Consider the following 20,958-nt stretch of genomic DNA (forward strand, 5'->3'; position numbering starts at 1 on the left):
TTTACTTTTCCTACAGATATTGGGAATTACCTATCTTACAAACACAAATGTCATACTCTCAACATATATTTTGGAGTATTAAGTTTACAACCTTATAATAATTATTTTCCCAAGTTTTCAATTTTAGCACTTCTCATTGCGATTTCTTTTCTAGATTTAGCTTCTTCCAAACTACTATTTTTCTGCATATATTTACCTTTACAACACATAATTTTTGCTACCCAACAGAGAATATGTGTCAATATAAAAACAAAATAATCTGATGAACTGTCCCTTCCACTATTTTTTTAACTTATTAAACAAAGCAAAAGGAGAAAGACAGAAAGTGAAATATGAGAAGTCAAAAGACAAATACTTTAACTTTTTCTGATTTCCAATAAAAGAGAGAGAAAATTACATTGAGAGGTGTAAGAGATGCATGCCCAGCACCAAATACTCCAAACCCCAAATCCACCCCCCATCTTTCCGATAATTCCAAAATCCACCCCAAAAATCCACCTTAATACAAAAAACATCCCCAGACTCGGCTACCTTGTATGCATCTCTTACATCCCATTTCTCATCTCAAATTACAAACACTAAAACGTGGAAAGTAAAAATAAACAAAATACAACTAACATTTCAAGAAATGCCAAAAATAAAGTAAAATAAAATAAAACATAGTGAATAAATTCGGACCGATACCCTCAATTCCCCGCCATGCAACAATTACGATCTTCCGATTTTGCCCCTGGATAGAAATTCGGGAGAGCGGAATTGCACGGCTATTTTTCAGCGGTTAGTTTATGCTAACAAACAACTCCTCCTCCGCCGTCTCCGCCGCACTCCGCCGCCGTAGCCGCCGCGTGAGCCTCCAATCATGCCGTTAATTAACTGTTTTTGTAGTGGAAAGCAAATGAGGTAAGGAATGGGAGTGGAATTTAGTGGCAAGAAATTAGTTTTTTTTTTGTAAGAAGGTGAAGGTTGAAATATAAGGCAAGGGTAAGAAATGATAGAATCCAGTTGTATATAAAGACAAGACTGCAAGCTTTAAGGTTGAGCGTGACTCCTTCTTTGTGTGTGTGAGTAGATACAAACTCTATCTCTTTTTTTTCTCTCTCTCTCACACACAATCTATGGTGTATATATATGTGTGTGTATACTAATGCTAGAGATTTATTTGGTGTTGAGATTGTAGTCCAAGTAGGGTTAAGGGCATGTTTGTGGGAAATGTAGAAATGTCCACTAGCACGATTTTCAAGGCCTTGAAATTTTCTTACCGGCTACTTGTACACACACTAATTTTCTTACCGTCATTAGCGATACAGAAATGGTGGTAGAAATTGTGTTACCTGAGTGGGGTTTACATTATTAGTCTAATAATATATTGGATTTCTAAAATTAGAAAGTTTATGGAGTAAGTTTTTAAGGACATATTAAGAATACATAGTTAATATTTTTAGGGACAGGGGAATATATATAATGTATATAATGAGGTTATGATTTTATAATGACCTATTTGCAATATACTACTTCTTCCGTCCCATGTTATTTGAAGCATTTCTTTTCGACACAAGATTTAAGAAAATTGTGTTTAGTGAGTTAAATAAATATAAAATAATGTAGCGGAAAGAATAAAGTAAGAGCAAGGAGAGAGATTATAGTAAAAGAAAGAATAAAGTATGTGAGATTAAATGTTTTATTTTTAGCCTAAAAGAGAAATTACTCAAGTAACTTGGGACATCCCAAAATGGAATACGATTCAAGTAACTTGGGACGGAGGGAGTATATATAATGAAATAAGTTTGTTATATGTTACTCTTTCCGTCCACCATTAGAAGTCTCAGTTTTTCAGTTTAATCCGTCCGCTATTCAGAAAGTCTTGGTTCACTTTTACTATAAATGATAGGTGGATCATATATTCCACTAACTCATTTCATTCACTAACTCAAATGGGACTTCTAATGGCTGAAGAAGAGAGTAACATTCTCTCATGTATATCATAATTCACGTGTTCAAAAAAAAATTCATTTATAGCGGGACTCTAAATATAATTTTCGGACAACTCTACCATATGTTCCTCTATACCTAAACCATAATCCTTTTTTAATTATCTGAATGTAGATTAGTCATTTACCATGTCTAAGTGAAAATAATGCCTACTACTTTATACTACTACAATAAATATGATTCTAATTGTAATTCAACTCTACGCATATTGAGAGATATTATTATGTGGAGAATTTGGGGGAGACGTAGATTAATGCAATGAGAAAAGAAAAAGTGGCACTTGATGTGGTTGGTTTGTCTCTCTTTGCTTTCGTGATATGTGAGTTTCTAAATCTATCTCTCTCAACTCAAGACAAAATTCTTCATGGACCACTTTTGAGTTTTATTACCTTATTATTGCCAATTGTACATTTACGTTTTTTTATATTTATTAATTTACCCACATCATCATCACTAAAACAAAGTAATTACTCTAAACAAAGTAATTGGACTTTATGTACTCCAATGATACTTGTATAGTAAGTAAGGTTAGTGATAAAACGTAAACACTAAAATATTGTACAAATTCCAAATTATAATATGGATAGTTAGAAAATGTCAATATATGACAAAATAACAGCATAAAAAAAATGTAAACATAGTTTCAAGACAATGTCAACACAACATCAACCGTTGACATTGTATTGACATTTTTTGTTGCTATAATTTTGTCATCTACTGTTAACCTTTTCTAACAATTCAAATCATAGTTTGAAGTTTGTAAAATATTTAGAGTTTGCATTTTATTACATTCCTATATAGCAATGTGGTAGATGTAAATTATACTCATATATTTATAGGAGTATTATTCAATCAAATTGAAAATTTAATTTTAAAAGATTATTAATTGATATGACAGAAAATACGGTGGTGTACGATTGTACATTTATAGATGTTTTTTTCCTATAAGTAGACTGTTTAAGCGTAGTGAAAAGACTGGAATTGATGAATGGGAGTTTTAAAATCGCTCTATTCTTGGATTTGTCAATCAAGTTGTGACAAACCCAAAAGCTGAATTCGATCTATAAGTCAGCCAAATTAAGATTCTGATGTCGTTTTTTTAATTAAATAAGAAAGAAAAGAAAAAGAAGACTTTCTACTTTTATTAATTATTTAATTAATTTCCACCGAATGGGAGTGCCCCTAAATCATAAAAGTTGTGCATAATTGAAACCACTAATCACAATTAGAAAGTGTTTCACTATGTCCGCCCCACCACCGTAGATGCTCTAAAACAAATGAGTAGTTTATTTCCCTAAAATTCAAGATTGTTATGGATATATCCCACTCTTGCGCAAATCATTACATACTTATAATGTGAATTTTCTTACATATATAAATTTGTAAAATTGTAAGTAAAAATATATATCAGCTTAAATATTAAGTAGGTTGGCTCCTTTTTTTTTTATCACAAATTGATTTTGAAATGAAATCTTATTAGAGCCTAATTGTTTTTTTTTAATAATACTCTATTCGTCTCAAGATAGATATTGCATTTTTTTTAGTTTGTGCATTAAAGATGTCAAATTTCTTTTTTTGAAAAAGATTTCCTCACATTAATATATCCATTTAACATACAAAATAACATCTTTCAAAATCAGGTGAGTCATAAAACAGTTGATTGTTTAGTTGATAATGTGAGTTAAATATGCCCATTTTATTGGTGAATATTCCTACTCATATGGACCGTATTTTATAAATGAACAAGGGACAAATTTATGGGTGAATTTAAAAGAAAGTTATGGCAATTTTTTATAAAATAGAATAATAAATACTAATTTCTATTATAATTACATTCTAATTAATCCAAAAACCAATGATTAGAGGATGAAATATAGACATGTGAGAATGGGAAATAAAAATAAAATTTAGAGAGTGTCTAATCAGTGTCGGGTCATAGCCGGACAGATAGCGGCGCGTGAGCATCGAGACGCCGCTCGTGTTTAGCCGTTTGAAGCCACTCACCCTTTTTATTTTCACATTTTTTTATTCTTTCCAAATCTATAGCAATATATATAGGTCGTGGGATTCTGTCACTAGTCACTTCACTCAACTACCCATTTATTTCCTCAAGATATTTTCTTATTTTTCTATTTTGAGAAATTGGTTTGTTGCAGAAGATTGGACAAGTAGATATTGAAAGGGTGTTAGGATAATAATTTTGAGAACTAATTACACTCCAAAACTTATTACACCAATATTGTACAAAGTTGCTGATTGTATATTGATAATCCAATATTTCTCTTGTATGTTTCCATTTTGGGATAGTCCTTTGTGACATTTGTTTTCGTTTTTGAACAACTTTTTTTTTATATAGTACTCCGTATGTAAATTTTTGTAAACAATATTGTAGTAGTGGAGGATATTTTATTCACACATTTTCATGCCACTTTTTCACTTTTGCACTAAAAAAAAAGCTTTATTTAGTAGTGAAAATATTTGTTGCTAATTATCATAATTGCACTGATAAAAATTGGTTAGCAACGGATTAACAACATATCTACATTGCTGCTAAATTGTTTGTTGCTAATGTTTTGAATAACGATAATCTATAATGCTTATTTCCAGTACAAGAAGATTGATAAATTTATGTGTTCGTGTTGATATTTTTAACATACAAAATTGATATTTAATTATTAGTTATTACTATAAAAAGTTAGTATTTGATCACACCCCTGCTTTCTCATACTCTTCTTTAACGAGGCACACCTCGTTTATATTTATGAACACTATAAAAAAGGCCTTTTCAAGCACTAAAATGGTCAGAAATAATCAAATGAGATCAGAAAACATAATATTCTGTACAATTGTGGTGATCAGACGTGCTTAGAAAATTGTCATAATTTGCGAGCACATGGTGTGCTCGAAAATAGGAAGTCGAAAAATGAGCGCTTTTTTATGTAGTAAAACTCGTTTTTTCTCTATGTTTCCATTCAACAAAGTTTGATAATTCCACAGTTTCCATATAAAAAGAAGTTAATTTACGTAGACAAACGGCACTTCAAGATTATGGATTTATGGGCTATAGGTAAACCACTTTTCCCTTTATTAAAAGAAACACATTTTCACTCGACCATCATTCCCACCCATGGTAAATCATATGGGCATCATTTCATGTAAATTCAATTATAGAAAAAATGATTGGGTAATTGATGCGAAGCTTATTTCCTATTCTTTACCCCGGATTTCATGTTAATTATAACTCACCAAGTCGTGCTTTGAGTGTAGTTTCGGGTGTTAGAAGCTGGAAGTTCGTCGGAAATGCATAGCTGAGATTCCAGAGAGTTCGCCCGGTCGGGCGTTTTGATGTTGCTAAACGCCCGATCGGGCGTTTCCATTTTGTGCATGCGGAGTCCAGAAAGTTCGCCCGGTCGGGCGTTCTGATTTCAACTAAACGCCCGGTCGGGCGTCTCCCGCGAAGCCATGCAGAAGCATATCGCCCGGTCGGGCGATTGGTCCTTCTAAGTTCGCCCGGTCGGGCGTTACGCATGAGGATTCCAGAAAGTTCGCCCGGTCGGGCGATTATTGACGACACAAAATGCCCGGTCGGGCGTTTCCCCACGATACCTCCAGAAGCCTTTCGCCCGGTCGGGCGATTATCCCTTCTAATTTCGCCCGGTCGGGCGTTTGGTGGTTCAACTGCATTTCAGCAGTTTTCTCGGCAGTTTTGCTGGGGAAATAAAAATAGAAAGGAATTTACAGAGAAGGAGGGACAGAACGGAGAAGAAGGAAGAAGAGAAGAGAAGGAGGAAAATCTACCCGACACTCCGACGATCCGACTCCGCCATCCAATTCTACTCCGAAAGAGCATGCCTTCTACGGTTTTAATCATTGAATTTATCATGTATCAAGGCTAGGCTCATTTGTTGCTCCAAGTTGTGAATTAGACTCGTTAGAATGCTTCTACACTTTTGAACTCATGTTTGATATCATTGATTGTGTTTAATGCGTAATTCTATTACTTTAGAGGCATCTGTTGTGATAGATATCTAATCCTTGTTTATTGTCTCTTTAACATAGACATGGATGGATTAATCAATTGTTATGCTATCAAATTAAAATTGTTCAGAGGATAATTTGATAGTGGATTAGGTAAGCTCGTATAGTAGTTGATGTTAGATTCCCGCGCTTCCGCAGGAGTTGAATGCCTTCGAAAATTAATTCATGGAACAAGTGTTCAGCTGACTGTGAATTATACGTCGCAAACATGTTCAGTGCAAGCGATTAGGTTGATAAGTTAATCCCAAATTTGTGTGTGATAAATGTGTAGAATGATTCGAGTCTAAGGAGCAACTTGGAGTGACCTGTTTTTCTCGTGTTTAAAATCCTTGCGTAGTTAGTTTGTTAACTTAGTGTCATTAATCATCAAAACCAAAAATCGAACCTTTTTATGCTTTGTTTAGCGTTGAGTTTTAATAATCATTCCCTTCCCTGTGGATCGACACCTAAAATACTACACACGAAGCTGTATTCTTGCAGTTAGTGATAATATTTGGGTAATTAAATTGAACTTGCGTGCGAAATTGATTTGTTTTACAAACCAGTATTATCCACATCAAGTTTTGGCGCCGTTGCCGGGGAAGGCAATCGATTATTTAGCTTATAGTTTTTGTTTGTTTTTATTTTGTTTGATTTTACTTTTTGAGTTTTATAGGTACATTGTTCGTGTTCTACGGTGTGATAGCCATCTACCACGTCCGGACTTGAAGACGAAGGAGTGTATTATTTTAGGTAATATTTAGCTAACTCTTAGTTTAGTTTTAGGTAGTTTTGTTCGCACTCTAGCACACACTTTTTATAGTACTTACCCCGAAGTTGTCGAGAGGTCTCGCTTTCGGTAATAGGAATTATATTGTGCTTGTGCTTGGTGTATTTTCTGTTGTGTAGGTAAAAATAAAAAAAATAAAAATAAAAAAAGTGAATGCACACGCGATCACAGGGTACACCACCGTTTGGGTTGCTCTGTTATCAAAGAAGAAGAGTTAGAGGATCGCCTACTGAAATCTTCCCGGACTATCCGAGTCCAATCAGAGGCAACTTGTTCAGCGAGCCGAGTACAGAAAGAGATTCAGAATCAGAAAGTGAGATGGCAGATAACAATGAGATACCACCACCTGTTGTGAGGTTTGGCGATACACTGAGATCGGGAATTGAGTACCCCGGAGAGTTTGCTTATGCGAACAACAACATCAACATTCCACCTCACTATATTAGTTTGGTGAATGGGGGGAATCTTTTCCATGGACGGGATGATGAGGACCCGGTGAGCCACCTCAATGCCTTCTACGAGTTGACGAACTCTCACAGACCCCCGAATGTGGAACACAATCTAATCAAGAGGGTCTTATTCCCATTCTCTCTGAGGGAGAAAGCAAGAGCTTGGTATGACTCTATCCCGGGCTACAACATAGCAACGTTCCAAGAGTTGAAGACGTTGTTCCTCTTGGAATACAATTCTCCTATGAAGATTGAGAAGTTGAGAGAGGAGATCACCTCTTTCCGACAAAAGTATGACGAGTCCTTCGCGGAAGCATGGAAGAGATTCACGGAATTGATAAGGAAATGCCCAAGTCACGGACTAGCTCCGGGGCATGACCTTTTGAAATTCTACAAGGGACTCAACAGTGAAGGCACGGGATTGGTGACTGCAGGTTCGAATGGGAACCTAGATGATCTAACTCACGATGAGGTGAGGGCTTTGTTTCAAAGGCTGGCCAACAATCAACGGAATTGGCACAATCCAAGGCGAGGGGCTGATAGAGCGGGAGATACATTTGGTGCTACCAAGGATGCGGAAAGAGTGACCGCAATTGAGGCTCAACTGGCGGACATTAGCACTCAAATGTCGTCGATGACAAAGGCAGTTAAATCTCTTCAACTGACTCCTCAACCCCAAGCTGTGACGGTGATGAGATGTGGGTTGTGCCAAGGCGGGCATCATACTGATCAGTGCCCAAGTCTTCAAGGACCACCTGTGGAAGATGTGAACTATATTGGCAACAATCGCCAAGGGTTCAATCAAGGCAACCAATTCAACAATCAGCAAAATTGGAGACCTCAACAAACGGGATGGAATCAGGCTGGTCCTAGCAACAACTCGGGAAATCAATGGAGGAACAACACTCAACCGCCGGGTTATGAGAAGAAGCCAACCGTCGAGGATCAGTTGGGGCAGATTCTCTCTTTCATGACTAAGAGTCAAAAGGAGAACGAAATTTTCAAGGAAAGGACGGTGGAAAAGTTTGGGCAGATGGATGCGACAATGAGGAATCTTGAGACGCAGATAGGGCAGCTTGCCACGGCATCACACACGAGGATTCCTAACACCATCCCGAGCAATACCGTACCTAATCCGAGAGGCAATGAACAGTGTAAGGCAGTGGTCTTGAGAAGTGGTCGTGAGTTGGATTCGACACCATCAATGGACGGCCAAGGTACTTCCGGCATCTCACACGCAGGGGCGGATGAGATGTTAGGCTTGCATTCCTCGCACGCAGGGGCGGACGAGGCATGTAAGGGAAGTCCCGCGTTGGTGCAGGGTGCCCAACATGGTCAAGAACAGGCTGCATCCGGCAGCAAGGAAAATGGTGTAGAAGCCGAGTTAAGTGAGAAGTTTTTGGCAGAAAAGAAGGGAAAGCAGAAAGTAGAGATGGGATCAAATGGACAGCTGATGACAAGTCCGGCATTAGACCCGAAAAGCAAGTTCAACTTCCCTGATCACATTCCTCCTCCACCATATCCACCGAAGAGGAAGAAGAGAGCTCCAAAGGAGAAAAGCTTCGAGTGGATGATGAACGTGATTCGAAAAGTGAATGTGGATGTATCGTTGGTGGACCTCTTCACTAATTTCCCCAAGTTCTCCAAGTTCTTTAAGGACATGATGGCAAACAAGGAGAAACTTCAAGACGAGGGAATAGTGGCATTGAGCATGAATTGCTCACAATTGATTTCGGGAATGATGCCCATGAAGAAGAGGGATCCGGGAAGTTGTGTGATTCCTTGTGAGATAGGCAACACAATTTTCACCAAATGTCTATTGGATCAAGGATCGGGGATCTCACTGATGGCATTGAAAACAGCACGTGCCATTGGACTGGAGAACAGAATGGAGCCCATCGACATTGCCCTACAACTGGCTGATCATTCCATTGTGAAGCCCACTGGAATAGTAGAGGATGTCTTGGTCAAGGTAGACAAGTTCGTCATCCCCGTTGATTTCATAGTATTGGATATGCCCGAGGACAAAGAGGTGCCAATTCTGTTTGGCAGACCGTTTCTTGCCACAGGGGACGTGTTGCTAGGAGCAAAGGACAACTCGGTCACGTTTAGAATTAATGGTGAGCAAGTGACCATTAATGTGGAGAAAGCGATGAAGCATCCTAGTGATGCAAAAGCGTGCTTTAGAGTTGATGTCCTCGACAAGTGTATCTTTGACAAGATGCGTTGCTCGGCAAGTATAGAAGGAAGCGTTTATGATAAGGGGAGCTTGGAAAGAGACTTTGGTTCGACAATTAAAGTTGATTTTGATTTTGATGAAAGTGAGGATGCTCAAATTGATCAACCAAGTCTAGAGAATGAATGTGTGGTGGATACTTTCGTGGCGGATGTGCAGCCCTCAATTGAAGTACCACCAAAGCTAGAATTGAAGCCACTCCCGACAAATCTGAAATACGCATTCCTTGGTGAGGATGAATCTTTACCGGTTGTGATATCGGCGATGTTGAATGATGAAGAGGAGTTGAAGTTGATAGAGCTACTGAAGTCACACAAGAAAGCTCTAGGTTGGTCCATTGCCGACATCAAAGGAATTAGCCCCGCAATATGCATGCATAAAATCTTGATGGAAGATGGAGCTAAGCCGGTAAGAGAGAGACAAAGGAGGTTGAACCCACTTATGCAGGAAGTGGTTGAAAAAGAAGTGAAGAAATTGCTGAAATATGGGATGATCTATCCCATTTCCGATAGTGAGTGGGTTAGCCCGGTACAATGTGTACCAAAGAAAGGGGGAATAACCGTGACCGTCAATGAGAAGAATGAGGTTTTGGCAACTCGATTGGTGAACTCATGGAGAGTTTGCATGGATTATAGAAAGTTGAATACGGCGACGAGAAAAGATCACTTCCCGTTGCCATTTCTGGATCAGTTGCTCGATAGGATTGCGGGTTATTCCCATTATTGCTTTCTAGATGGATATTCGGGGTACAATCAGATTGCAATTGCCCCGGAAGATCAAGAAAAGACGACATTCACATGTCCTATTGGAACTTATGCCTTCCGTCGGATGCCTTTTGGTTTGTGTAATGCACCGGCTACATTCCAACGTTGCATGATGGCAATTTTTTCTGATATGAATGAAGACATCATGGAGATCTTCATGGATGATTTCTCCGTCTTTGGATCCTCATTTGACTTTTGCTTAGAAAACTTGAGACGGGTCCTACAAAGATGTGAAGAATCAAATCTCGTGCTCAATTGGGAAAAGTGTCAGTTCATGGTCAAGGAAGGCATAGTGTTGGGACACAAGGTGTCAGAGTTGGGGTTGGAGATGGATAAGGCGAAGATTGATGTGATCTCAAAGTTACCTCCCCCAACGAATGTGAAGGGCATCCGTAGTTTCCTTGGACATGCGGGATTCTACCGACGTTTTATAAAGGATTTTTCAAAGATTGCAAAGCCACTTTGCAACTTGCTTGAAAAGGATGCCAAGTTCGTCTTTGATGGGAAATGCCTTGAGGCATTTGAATTGCTGAAGAAAAAGCTAGTCGAAGCTCCTATTATTATCACACCCGACTGGTCAAAGCCGTTTGAGCTGATGTGTGATGCTTCGGACTATGCTGTGGGGGCCGTTCTAGGCCAAAGGAGAGACAAGGTTCTACACGCTGTCTACTATGCTAGCAAAGTACTCAACGAAGCTCAACTGAATTACACCACGACAGAGAAGGAAATGCTAGCAGTAGTGTATGCTTTTGAGAAGTTTCGTGCTTACTTACTTGGCACGAAGGTGGTAGTGTTTACGGATCATTCGGCTATCAAGTACTTGATGAACAAGAAAGATGCAAAGCCTCGGTTGGTGAGGTGGATCCTTTTACTGCAAGAGTTTGATGTGGAAATCAAAGACAAAAAGGGGACCGAGAATTTGGTAGCCGATCATCTGTCTAGATTAGAGGGATTGGAAGAGACGGAAGATGAAAGAAAGAAAAGGATAAATGAGAAATTTCCCGACGAGCAAGTGTTGCAAGTGGAGGCTCGGGAAACATATGTGCCGTGGTTTGCCAATTTGGCAAACTACCTTGTCACGGGCATTATACCAGAAGGGTTGTCATCTAACCAAAAGAAGAAGTTTTTGAGTGACACTCGCACATATGTTTGGGAAGATCCGTTTCTCTTCCGGATTTGTAGTGATGGAGTGATTCGAAGGTGCGTTGGAGAGCATGAGCACCTTCAGATTTTGTCTGCATGCCATGATTCGTTGTATGGCGGCCACTTTGGAGCACGACGAACTGCTTTTAAAGTGCTTCAGTCCGGATTCTTTTGGCCATCGATCTTCAAGGATGCAAAAGCCTATGTAGAACGATGTGACAGTTGCCAAAGAGCCGGCAATATCTCGTGGAGAAATGAAATGCCGATGAATAATATTCACGAGGTAGAACTTTTCGATGTTTGGGGAATAGACTTCATGGGACCGTTTCCCAAGTCTAATGGGCAGCAATACATTCTCGTTGCTGTCGACTACGTATCTAAGTGGGTAGAGGCAGTGGCCTCGGCAACCAATGATGCCAAAGTGGTGTTGAAATTTATCAAGAATCACATCTTTAACCGCTTTGGGACACCACGAGCCATTATCAGTGATGGAGGAACTCATTTTTGCAACAAATTGTTTGAAAACCTCCTAGGAAAGTATGGTGTCCAACACAAGGTTGCTACCCCTTATCATCCCCAAACAAGTGGTCAAGTTGAAGTCTCCAATCGTGAGATAAAGCGGGTGCTTGAGAAAGTTGTAAGGCCGTCTCGGAAGGATTGGGCTCAAAAGCTAGATGATGCTCTGTGGGCCTATCGAACGGCGTATAAGACCCCGATTGGAACTTCACCATACAAATTGGTATTTGGGAAGGCTTGCCATTTGCCGGTAGAGCTTGAGCATAAAGCTTTTTGGGCTTTGCAAAAGCTTAATTTGGATTATGATGCTGCAGCCGAGAAGAGGATGTGCGATATGAATGAGATGGATGAGTTTAGGCTTCATGCATATGAGAGCGTTGATCTCTACAAAGAGCGTGCTAAGAGGGTACATGATGCAGCCATTAAGCCTCGTCAATTCCATGAGGGACAACTGGTCCTTTTGTACAACTCTCGGCTTAGACTGTTTCCGGGCAAGCTCAAGTCAAGATGGTGGGGTCCCTATGTGGTGCACAAGGTATACCCCTATGGTGCTGTGGATGTTCGGGATCAGAAGAATGGTAGCATTTGGAAGGTGAATGGCCAACGCTTGAAGGCCTATGTTGGAGTTGAAAGTGGCACGGAGACAGAAGAGGTGGTCACACTAGAGAATCCGAAAGTGTAGACCAAAGATGAAGAAGGTCGAGCCAACGACTATAAACAAAGGCGCTGATTGGGAGGCAACCCAAGTTTTTATCTTTCTTTTATCTTTTGGTTTCATATGTTGGAGGTTTTGTTTGCTCAATTCTTTCCTCCAACATTTATTTTGAATTGAGTGTTCTTTTTGTAGTTTTTGTTTTTTTTGTAGGAGCAATTGGGAGTTAGGATTGGAGCTTAGGAGGAAGCACACCTGCAAAGGATTTTTACACCCACCCTCCCACCCGAATGCACTATGGACGTCATGCCAAGTTTGGGGGAGTTTCCTTTCCCTTTACTTTATTTGTCTTCTTTGCATGCATTGAGGACAATGATGCATTCAAGTTTGGGGGGGTTATGATTGATTTGTGATGTATGTTTTTTGGGTGTTTTGCGTGATAAAGATGTTTTGAATCTATGTAGTTGACGGGTGCATGCTTTATCTTCGGCTTTCTGGTTAGGAAATCTTACTTGATTTTACTTCATCTTTGAAGCTTAGGATGAATGGAATGGGTGCATGAATCTATTTGAAAAGCATGTTGTGATTACATCCGATTTCTTAAGTTGAGGAGAGTATGAAAATCGCATGACTTGTGGAAATTATTTTGGATTGATTTGTTTTATCGAGTGAAGTGCTTGCGTTCGTTTGTGTTAACGATATGGGAGGACAAGGCACTAGGATGAACTCCATGGCCAAATGATCACATGCCTAGTCCTACACATGATCCCCTAGAAGCCACTTTGAGCTTAATTTCCTATTATTTGTGTAAACACTTAGCCAAACACTTAGCCACTGAAATAAGCCTAATTTTAGCCTCATCGAAAGACCTTGCTACTGTTTGGGTGCTAAATACTAGTTTGAGCTTGGTGGTTGAATGTTGAGTGTTGGGTGGTGTATTGCAAAAGTGTAGACATTTCTAGACTTGATAGAAGGTGAAAAGAATGAAGTTCTAAGAGAAAAAAAAAAAAAACAAGAAAAAGAAAAAGACGACCTCCAAATTCACAAAAGTCGAGGTCTTTACAAAAAAAAAAAAAAAAAAAAAAAAAAAAAAAATAAGTTGATGAAATAAAGATAGAGCTTCTATGTTTGTTTGTGTAATCTCGTCTGGAATAGATCTCAAGTTTGGGGGAGTGTGGGTTTGGTTGTAATTTTGTGTTGTTCGATCTTTGGAAGGATGTTGTAGGAGGGAAGATTTTGGCATTCAAATGTGTAGCCTTTGAGCTCACTATCCATACTTATCCTACCTCGTCCCTAGCCCCATTACAACCTTGAAATAAGACCTTGGACCTTATCGTTGATGCTTGTGGATGTTGTGTAAAGAACTTGGTAGAGTTAAAGAGGTTCGATTTGAAATCTGTGAGTCTATGTGGTTAGTATTGCTTAATGAGTCAATGATGATGGTTTGAGTTGTTTGATCGCATGCTTGGACTTATTTTGAAGTGCACCTTAACTTGACGTTCTAGGGGGATGAGTGATTGTTCTTGAGAGTGGGAAATCTCGATTGGAAATGTTGGGGGTTTAGATTTTGTCACTCACGTCCCTACATGATTCTTTGTGATGAAAATTTCTCTGCGGGGTAGACTTGCGTTGAGTTTTTGTGCTAAAAAATGTACCTTGCTCGGGGCGAGCAAGAGCTTAAGTTTGGGGGTATTTGATGCGAAGCTTATTTCCTATTCTTTACCCCGGATTTCATGTTAATTATAACTCACCAAGTCGTGCTTTGAGTGTAGTTTCGGGTGTTAGAAGCTGGAAGTTCGTCGGAAATGCATAGCTGAGATTCCAGAGAGTTCGCCCGGTCGGGCGTTTTGATGTTGCTAAACGCCCGATCGGGCGTTTCCATTTTGTGCATGCGGAGTCCAGAAAGTTCGCCCGGTCGGGCGTTCTGATTTCAACTAAACGCCCGGTCGGGCGTCTCCCGCGAAGCCATGCAGAAGCATATCGCCCGGTCGGGCGATTGGTCCTTCTAAGTTCGCCCGGTCGGGCGTTACGCATGAGGATTCCAGAAAGTTCGCCCGGTCGGGCGATTATTGACGACACAAAATGCCCGGTCGGGCGTTTCCCCACGATACCTCCAGAAGCCTTTCGCCCGGTCGGGCGATTATCCCTTCTAATTTCGCCCGGTCGGGCGTTTGGTGGTTCAACTGCATTTCAGCAGTTTTCTCGGCAGTTTGGCTGGGGAAATAAAAATAGAAAGGAATTTACAGAGAAGGAAGGACAGAACGGAGAAGAAGGAAGAAGAGAAGAGAAGGAGGAAAATCTACCCGACACTCCGACGATCCGACTCCGCCATCCAATTCTACTCCGAAAGAGCATGCCTTCTACGGTTTTAATCATTGAATTTATCATGTATCAAGGCTAGGCTCATTTGTTGCTCCAAGTTGTGAATTAGACTCGTTAGAATGCTTCTACACTTTTGAACTCATGTTTGATATCATTGATTGTGTTTAATGCGTAATTCTATTACTTTAGAGGCATCTGTTGTGATAGATATCTAATCCTTGTTTATTGTCTCTTTAACATAGACATGGATGGATTAATCAATTGTTATGCTATCAAATTAAAATTGTTCAGAGGATAATTTGATAGTGGATTAGGTAAGCTCGTATAGTAGTTGATGTTAGATTCCCGCGCTTCCGCAGGAGTTGAATGCCTTCGAAAATTAATTCATGGAACAAGTGTTCAGCTGACTGTGAATTATACGTCGCAAACATGTTCAGTGCAAGCGATTAGGTTGATAAGTTAATCCCAAATTTGTGTGTGATAAATGTGTAGAATGATTCGAGTCTAAGGAGCAACTTGGAGTGACCTGTTTTTCTCGTGTTTAAAATCCTTGCGTAGTTAGTTTGTTAACTTAGTGTCATTAATCATCAAAACCAAAAATCGAACCTTTTTATGCTTTGTTTAGCGTTGAGTTTTAATAATCATTCCCTTCCCTGTGGATCGACACCTAAAATACTACACACGAAGCTGTATTCTTGCAGTTAGTGATAATATTTGGGTAATTAAATTGAACTTGCGTGCGAAATTGATTTGTTTTACAAACCAGTATTATCCACATCAGTAATCTTACATATTTTTGGTCTTTTGTGTGGGCAGATGTGGGTCCCCAATATTCTTTATAATTGTCTTCTACTATTTGGCTAAGTTCATGGAGGTATATGTATATATGCTATGATAGCATATGTAGGTGTCCCACAAAATGCAATTTAGAAACTTAGACATACTTTTTGGGTGTATATTTCAACCATTGTAGATTGATAATCGTGCAGCAACTCCTTTAGTATCTTTTCCCTTTTTTTGGGGTGTTGAAAATTGAAAGTAGTTTCATTCAATATTTCTGAAGTTATTAGTATGACAGTATCTCTACTTCTAAAAAGTGTTACTAATAATACCTTGGAATTTATTTTAATCTTATTCTTACTGCTCAAGATATGATAAGTATCCACGCATAATAGTACACGGAGTAATAAAAAAGGGGAAGTTGTGGAAATATGGTGGTGTTTGGTCAAATTCGTGTGTCTGCAACTTTTAAAATCAATTTTAAAAATCATGAGTTTAGATTTATTTGTAATTATTCCAGGGTGGAATTTTCAATTTTTGATGAACCTAATATGACGTCAGGAAAATCATAGTACATAAATATCAACGCCGATGAATTAACCGATGTCGTCTACTAATAAAAAACATCGTCATCTTGTTGAAAAACATCAACAATATATTCCATAAGGATGACCTCATTTTTTCTCAAGATAATTGCGTCATAGTTTTTTTCAGTTGTTTTTTTATGTTGCGGGATGGACGAGAAGTTGCCAAACCTTGTGATATTTTCAGCAATTTTCCATAAAAACAAAAAAAAGTTATTAAAATTTTTATCGGGCCTTTAGTGGCCTGCTACAACTATTGGGCTATTATTGGATCAAAGTTCCCACTACACTAGTTTATCAAAACAATGTATAAATATATAAATATTTGTATGTAACACTAATACATGACTTAAAAATCAGTATCATAAAAGACACAGCAAACCGTTATCATAAATGGTGAGTAGACATTGCAAAAATGAGTTTTCAGCCAAGTAATCAGCATGGCAAAGCATTATTATGAATAATGACATTTAAACGTAAAGAAAATTCACAAAATGATGAAAGCACACAGTTGTCTATTTCATATCCTAAGCCATATGACATATGAATTCTATTCGAACAAAGGCTCAATGTTATTAGCACATTTGATGCTTATTTACTTGCATCGTCGAATCCAATTCTACATAACGCCATACTCTTTCATGCAAAACACAGATAAAGAGTAGCCACATTAAGATGTGTTACCGGTAGTTCATAGGTTGAAGAGTGTTGGTGTTCATGGCCCTCACGAGCTCCTCCTCCTCGGTGAGAGTGTGGCGGAAGTGGCAGCGGTGGCCGTAGGGGCAAGGGACGCCGTTCAAGACCATGCGGCAGACCTCGGTCTTGTAACGAGGGTGGCGGAGGACTGGCCTGAGCTCAGCGATGCCATGAGCAAACTGGCAGTTAGCTCCGTATGGGCAGGCTCCGGTCTGTTGCCATTTGTTGCAGAGCTCAGTCTTGAACATGCCCTGATTGTACACTTCGAGTTCCACAGCTTGCTCCTTCTTACCGCCTTTCACATACACCTTTTGCTGCATCCATAGCATAACAGAGGACTTAATGAGCCTAATCTACTATTTATTCCGATATTTATCAATGTATCATATCACTCAAAGCAAGTCTCCATACAAGTTTGAGTCCTAACAAAACTGGCTAGCATCAATAGCAAAAGGATGAATCAGGAGATACAGAGGAAGACATTCTGTTATCAAGACTGACAAATTGGGATATTCTGCTTTGTTTTTTCAGTCAATTAGATTGAGATCAGCTATTATATCATCAAGAATGCCATAAAAGAGTTTTTCTCAGTCACAACTTCCTGTTCAAAAATACCAATTTCTTGATGCATATCAATGTATAATAGTAATTGAAAGCTAGCATATTACTAATATACTGTAACTATATGAAGCAATAAAATTACCGTCCCATTGTTTTCGTTTAATGCTTTGACAACTTTGGGGCCGGCGCCGCTGCTGCTGGCATAGTCCCGCGCCGCCTTGAGATAGCCATTAGAGCGAACTGAAATGCTCTTTGGCAAATGAACACGCTTCTCTCCTAGCCCACCCTGACCGGAATCCATCACGCTAGTGGGGCTCCGCGCCACCGCCTCATTCTCACTCGTCCCCTCCTCTTCCTCGCTCATCTTGCGCATCCTGTCGTCTAAATTTTCCAAACCAGGACGAGGATCGGCGTCCACACCACGAAATGGCGGTGGCGAATTGAGCAGAAGATTCAACTGATTGTTCAAATCGAGGTTTGCCATTTTCAGATTGACGTTCTCCTGTCGGAGCGTCTGCGCCTGCTTCGCCGCGCTGCGGAGGCGCATCAGCACCATGCGGTGGCGGTTTGTCAGGTCCTGACTCAGCAGCTGCTGGAATTGGGGCAAGCACGGATCTAGGGCTTTCTCGCCTCCAGCGGAAGAGAAATTGGGGGATCCGTCGTCGTTTAGGTAGTTATTCTCGAAGCTTGACGAATGATTTGGCGAGAAAATCGACGAGTACATCAACGGATTCAGATCGAAATCGAATTCACCGTTGAAAGGCATAGTGGAGATTCCGGATGAGATTGAGATTTCTCTCTGCATAGTTCCTAGCCGCGGTGCATACGAATTCTGTGCAGAGCTCTGCTTCGCCATAAAAAGGCAAAATACATGAGATTTCACGAATCTTCTGAAATCGAGAGCTGTATATTTAAAAATTGCAACTAGTTCTTCTGATAACTCAATGAAATCTTATTGAATTTGAAGGAAAATCTGAAATTGAGTGATATGCATGCGAACGACATAAAACTTTGTCGCACTGCACTGCATAATTGATCTAATTTAAAATGAGCGCTATTTAAACGACATAAAAGTTCTTCGCGTTGCAGAATTGATCGAGGATAATTTCATCGCTCAATTGCGTCGATGAATTGAACTAGAAACAGTTTAGATTAACTCACTTGATTAGCAATCAAACTTCACGCGTAAGCTTCAAATTGCTCTGCAAAACACCTTATGCTCCTACGCGCGAGAGAGAAGAGAGCGGTTTTCTTTTCCAGAGAGAGAAGCAGAAACTTGAGAAGTGGTGGAGAGGATGAAGAAGATGGCGTGATTTATACTCTGAGCTCAGCTGATTGTATTTGACGCGCGTGCCCTTGCATGGTGAATGTTCTTCGAATGCATTGAAGGGTATTTTCGCAAACTAATTAACCAGAATATTAGATGTGGTTTGGCGGGAAAATTCTTAACAAGATTAAGTACCTTATTAATGTGTATCATCCTATAGTTTATATTATAATCAAACAATTTTTATTCAACTCAAAAGTTCAACAATTTTAACGAGTAACTTTGGAGTAGTAGTAACTTTTTTTTATATAATATGGTGAAATTAATTTTAGACTCATTTCACTCTACTATTTCACCAACTACTATAATTTCATGGTTATTAAGCGATTAATTGAGATGATTAAACGAAAATAATAATAACAAATAGCATAAATGTTTGAAACATGTGCTTTTCTAAAAATGATGATTATCCTAATCATTTTTTATATATTTTTGGAATCTCTCCCCAAGTTATCTTAAGTACTTTTCTTGAAAAAACAAATGATTCATTTTTCACAACGCCAAATTAAAAGAGCTTTAAAAGGCTTAAGATAGACAATTAGTACTAATTATTAACATGCTAATTATGCATATTTGTGAAAATAGTTTGTTAGAGGAACAAAATCCATCATATCTCAATCAAGTCTTTTCATCAATCTTACTCAATATAATTTGCAGTTAGTTGAAAACCACAGTTGCAACACACGTTGTAGTTAGCAAATACACATTTTAATTGATTTGCTTGATATAGAAGTTATTTTTAATTTGTGGGCAAGATTGAACTTGTTGGTGGGCTTGCAAATTCTTGCATTTTTTTAATTTGATTTATTTCTTTGTTATACAAAAGTTAGATTAAATTAACACAAAAAGCCATCAGTAGCAGACAAAAGACTCATGATTGTGATCGAACAACTTTGCTTCTTTAACACAACATTAAACTAGCTCTAAAATCTGGTGAAATTTGGCAATGATCAATTTTGGTTTTTGACCAAATTACAAAGTGCTTTTTTGTTGTAATGTCATGGTTTGTTAAAGCTCATGCTACTTCTCACTGACCTTCACATAGAAGTTTCATCTTCTCCCATAGTAGGGTTTTCATTCGATTTTTTTTATAAAGTAATATGCCCAAGCCAAAAGAATAACGAGCCTAAAAGTTAAACAATAGTATAACAAACTCAAAATAGTTATAACATACAACAAACCCACAACGCATACACTAATGCAAATATACCAAATTGGAAATACCCAAACTCCTACATATCCATCAACCAAGTTAACACTAGCTTGCTCTTGAATGCTTTCATATATCTCGGCTCTTTGTGGTCGCACTGCTCCCGCTGATGCTCTAATATCGCACCAATCTTCAAGTCATTGTCCTGGATGGAATGGAAATTTTGGGTAGCATCCTCTAGTCCATTCTCCCAAGCTCCAAAATAACATTTTCGTCTATGTCTCCCAATTGGACTCCAAACCTTGAAAGATTACCTTGTTGCGGATATCCAATATCGGCTATATGACGACGTAGGGTTCTAGATTTTTCTTTCTAAGTTGTGGAATGGTCCCAACCAAGAGACTAGGCATGCCAACTTGTCTTTTAGATAAGCAAATAGACATGTTTCATATTTAGCGGCAAAAATACCACAATCTACTACTATGCACTTGTAACCTAAAAAACAAATTAATGACAACCTTTTATACCATCGTCCAAGATCGTGGATAGATTTCACAATAGATTATCGACGGTCCTTTGATTCTAATTAATATTGTTAAATAGTAGAAAATATTCAAATAAAAACTTTTTTTAAAAATGAGAACATGAGAACCGATTGCATTGAAGGTATACAGAATCTGCAGTTAATTAATATGTAAACTATACATCTCGATTGGGATAATGTCAACCTCTAAAACTCCATTATTATAGTGTTCTCATATATACTTTATCTACATCTAGTGTGAATATTTTATATATTAATTAAGTATACTAAAAATTCTCATATTTTATATGAACATGTGAAGATGTATGGATGCTTCAAGTCTTCAACAAAATTTAAAGGTACAAATTTTGAATTGACAATGAGAAAAAAAAGCCCAGGCCTATTTTTCAAGCATAATACATGTTCTTAATAGTCAATTTGCATATGAGTGTACACTCT

At 38.7% G+C, this 20,958-nt stretch overlaps 2 protein-coding genes and 1 non-coding gene across 3 annotated transcripts; 1 reads left to right on the forward strand and 2 right to left on the reverse strand.

The window, feature by feature from the left end:
• The first annotated feature begins 5,707 nt into the window (after positions 1 to 5,707).
• On the forward strand, positions 5,708 to 12,712 carry LOC121782437. Its single transcript, XM_042180286.1, has one exon. The coding sequence runs from the start codon at positions 6,950 to 6,952 to the stop codon at positions 12,584 to 12,586; it is 5,637 nt and encodes a 1,878-aa protein (XP_042036220.1). The 5' UTR covers positions 5,708 to 6,949; the 3' UTR covers positions 12,587 to 12,712.
• On the reverse strand, positions 7,502 to 7,608 carry LOC121783123. The gene has a single exon (XR_006046538.1). It is a non-coding gene; the product is annotated as a small nucleolar RNA R71 (small nucleolar RNA).
• Positions 12,713 to 16,658: 3,946 nt separating the features above from the next.
• On the reverse strand, positions 16,659 to 18,801 carry LOC121781157 (zinc finger CCCH domain-containing protein 15-like). Its single transcript, XM_042178868.1, has 3 exons — positions 18,661 to 18,801; positions 17,642 to 18,343; positions 16,659 to 17,252 (listed from the first exon to the last, which is right to left on the reverse strand). The coding sequence occupies exons 2-3, from the start codon at positions 18,302 to 18,304 to the stop codon at positions 16,923 to 16,925; spliced, it is 993 nt and encodes a 330-aa protein (XP_042034802.1). The 5' UTR covers positions 18,305 to 18,343; positions 18,661 to 18,801; the 3' UTR covers positions 16,659 to 16,922.
• Between the last annotated feature and the right edge of the window lie 2,157 nt (positions 18,802 to 20,958).

The sequence above is a fragment of the Salvia splendens genome, chromosome 20 (genome assembly GCF_004379255.2).
Source record: "Salvia splendens isolate huo1 chromosome 20, SspV2, whole genome shotgun sequence".
NCBI classification, from domain to species: domain Eukaryota; kingdom Viridiplantae; phylum Streptophyta; class Magnoliopsida; order Lamiales; family Lamiaceae; genus Salvia; species Salvia splendens.

Coding starts and splice junctions, on each gene's coding strand:
- LOC121782437 (XM_042180286.1), top strand. CDS start 6,950: ATGCACACGCGATCACAGGGTACACCACCGTTTGGGTTGCTCTGTTAT.
- LOC121781157 (XM_042178868.1), bottom strand. CDS start 18,304: ATGCAGAGAGAAATCTCAATCTCATCCGGAATCTCCACTATGCCTTTC. Junction 17,253..17,641: donor TAAACGAAAACAATGGGACG/GTAATTTTATTG, acceptor CTATGGATGCAG/CAAAAGGTGTATGTGAAAGG.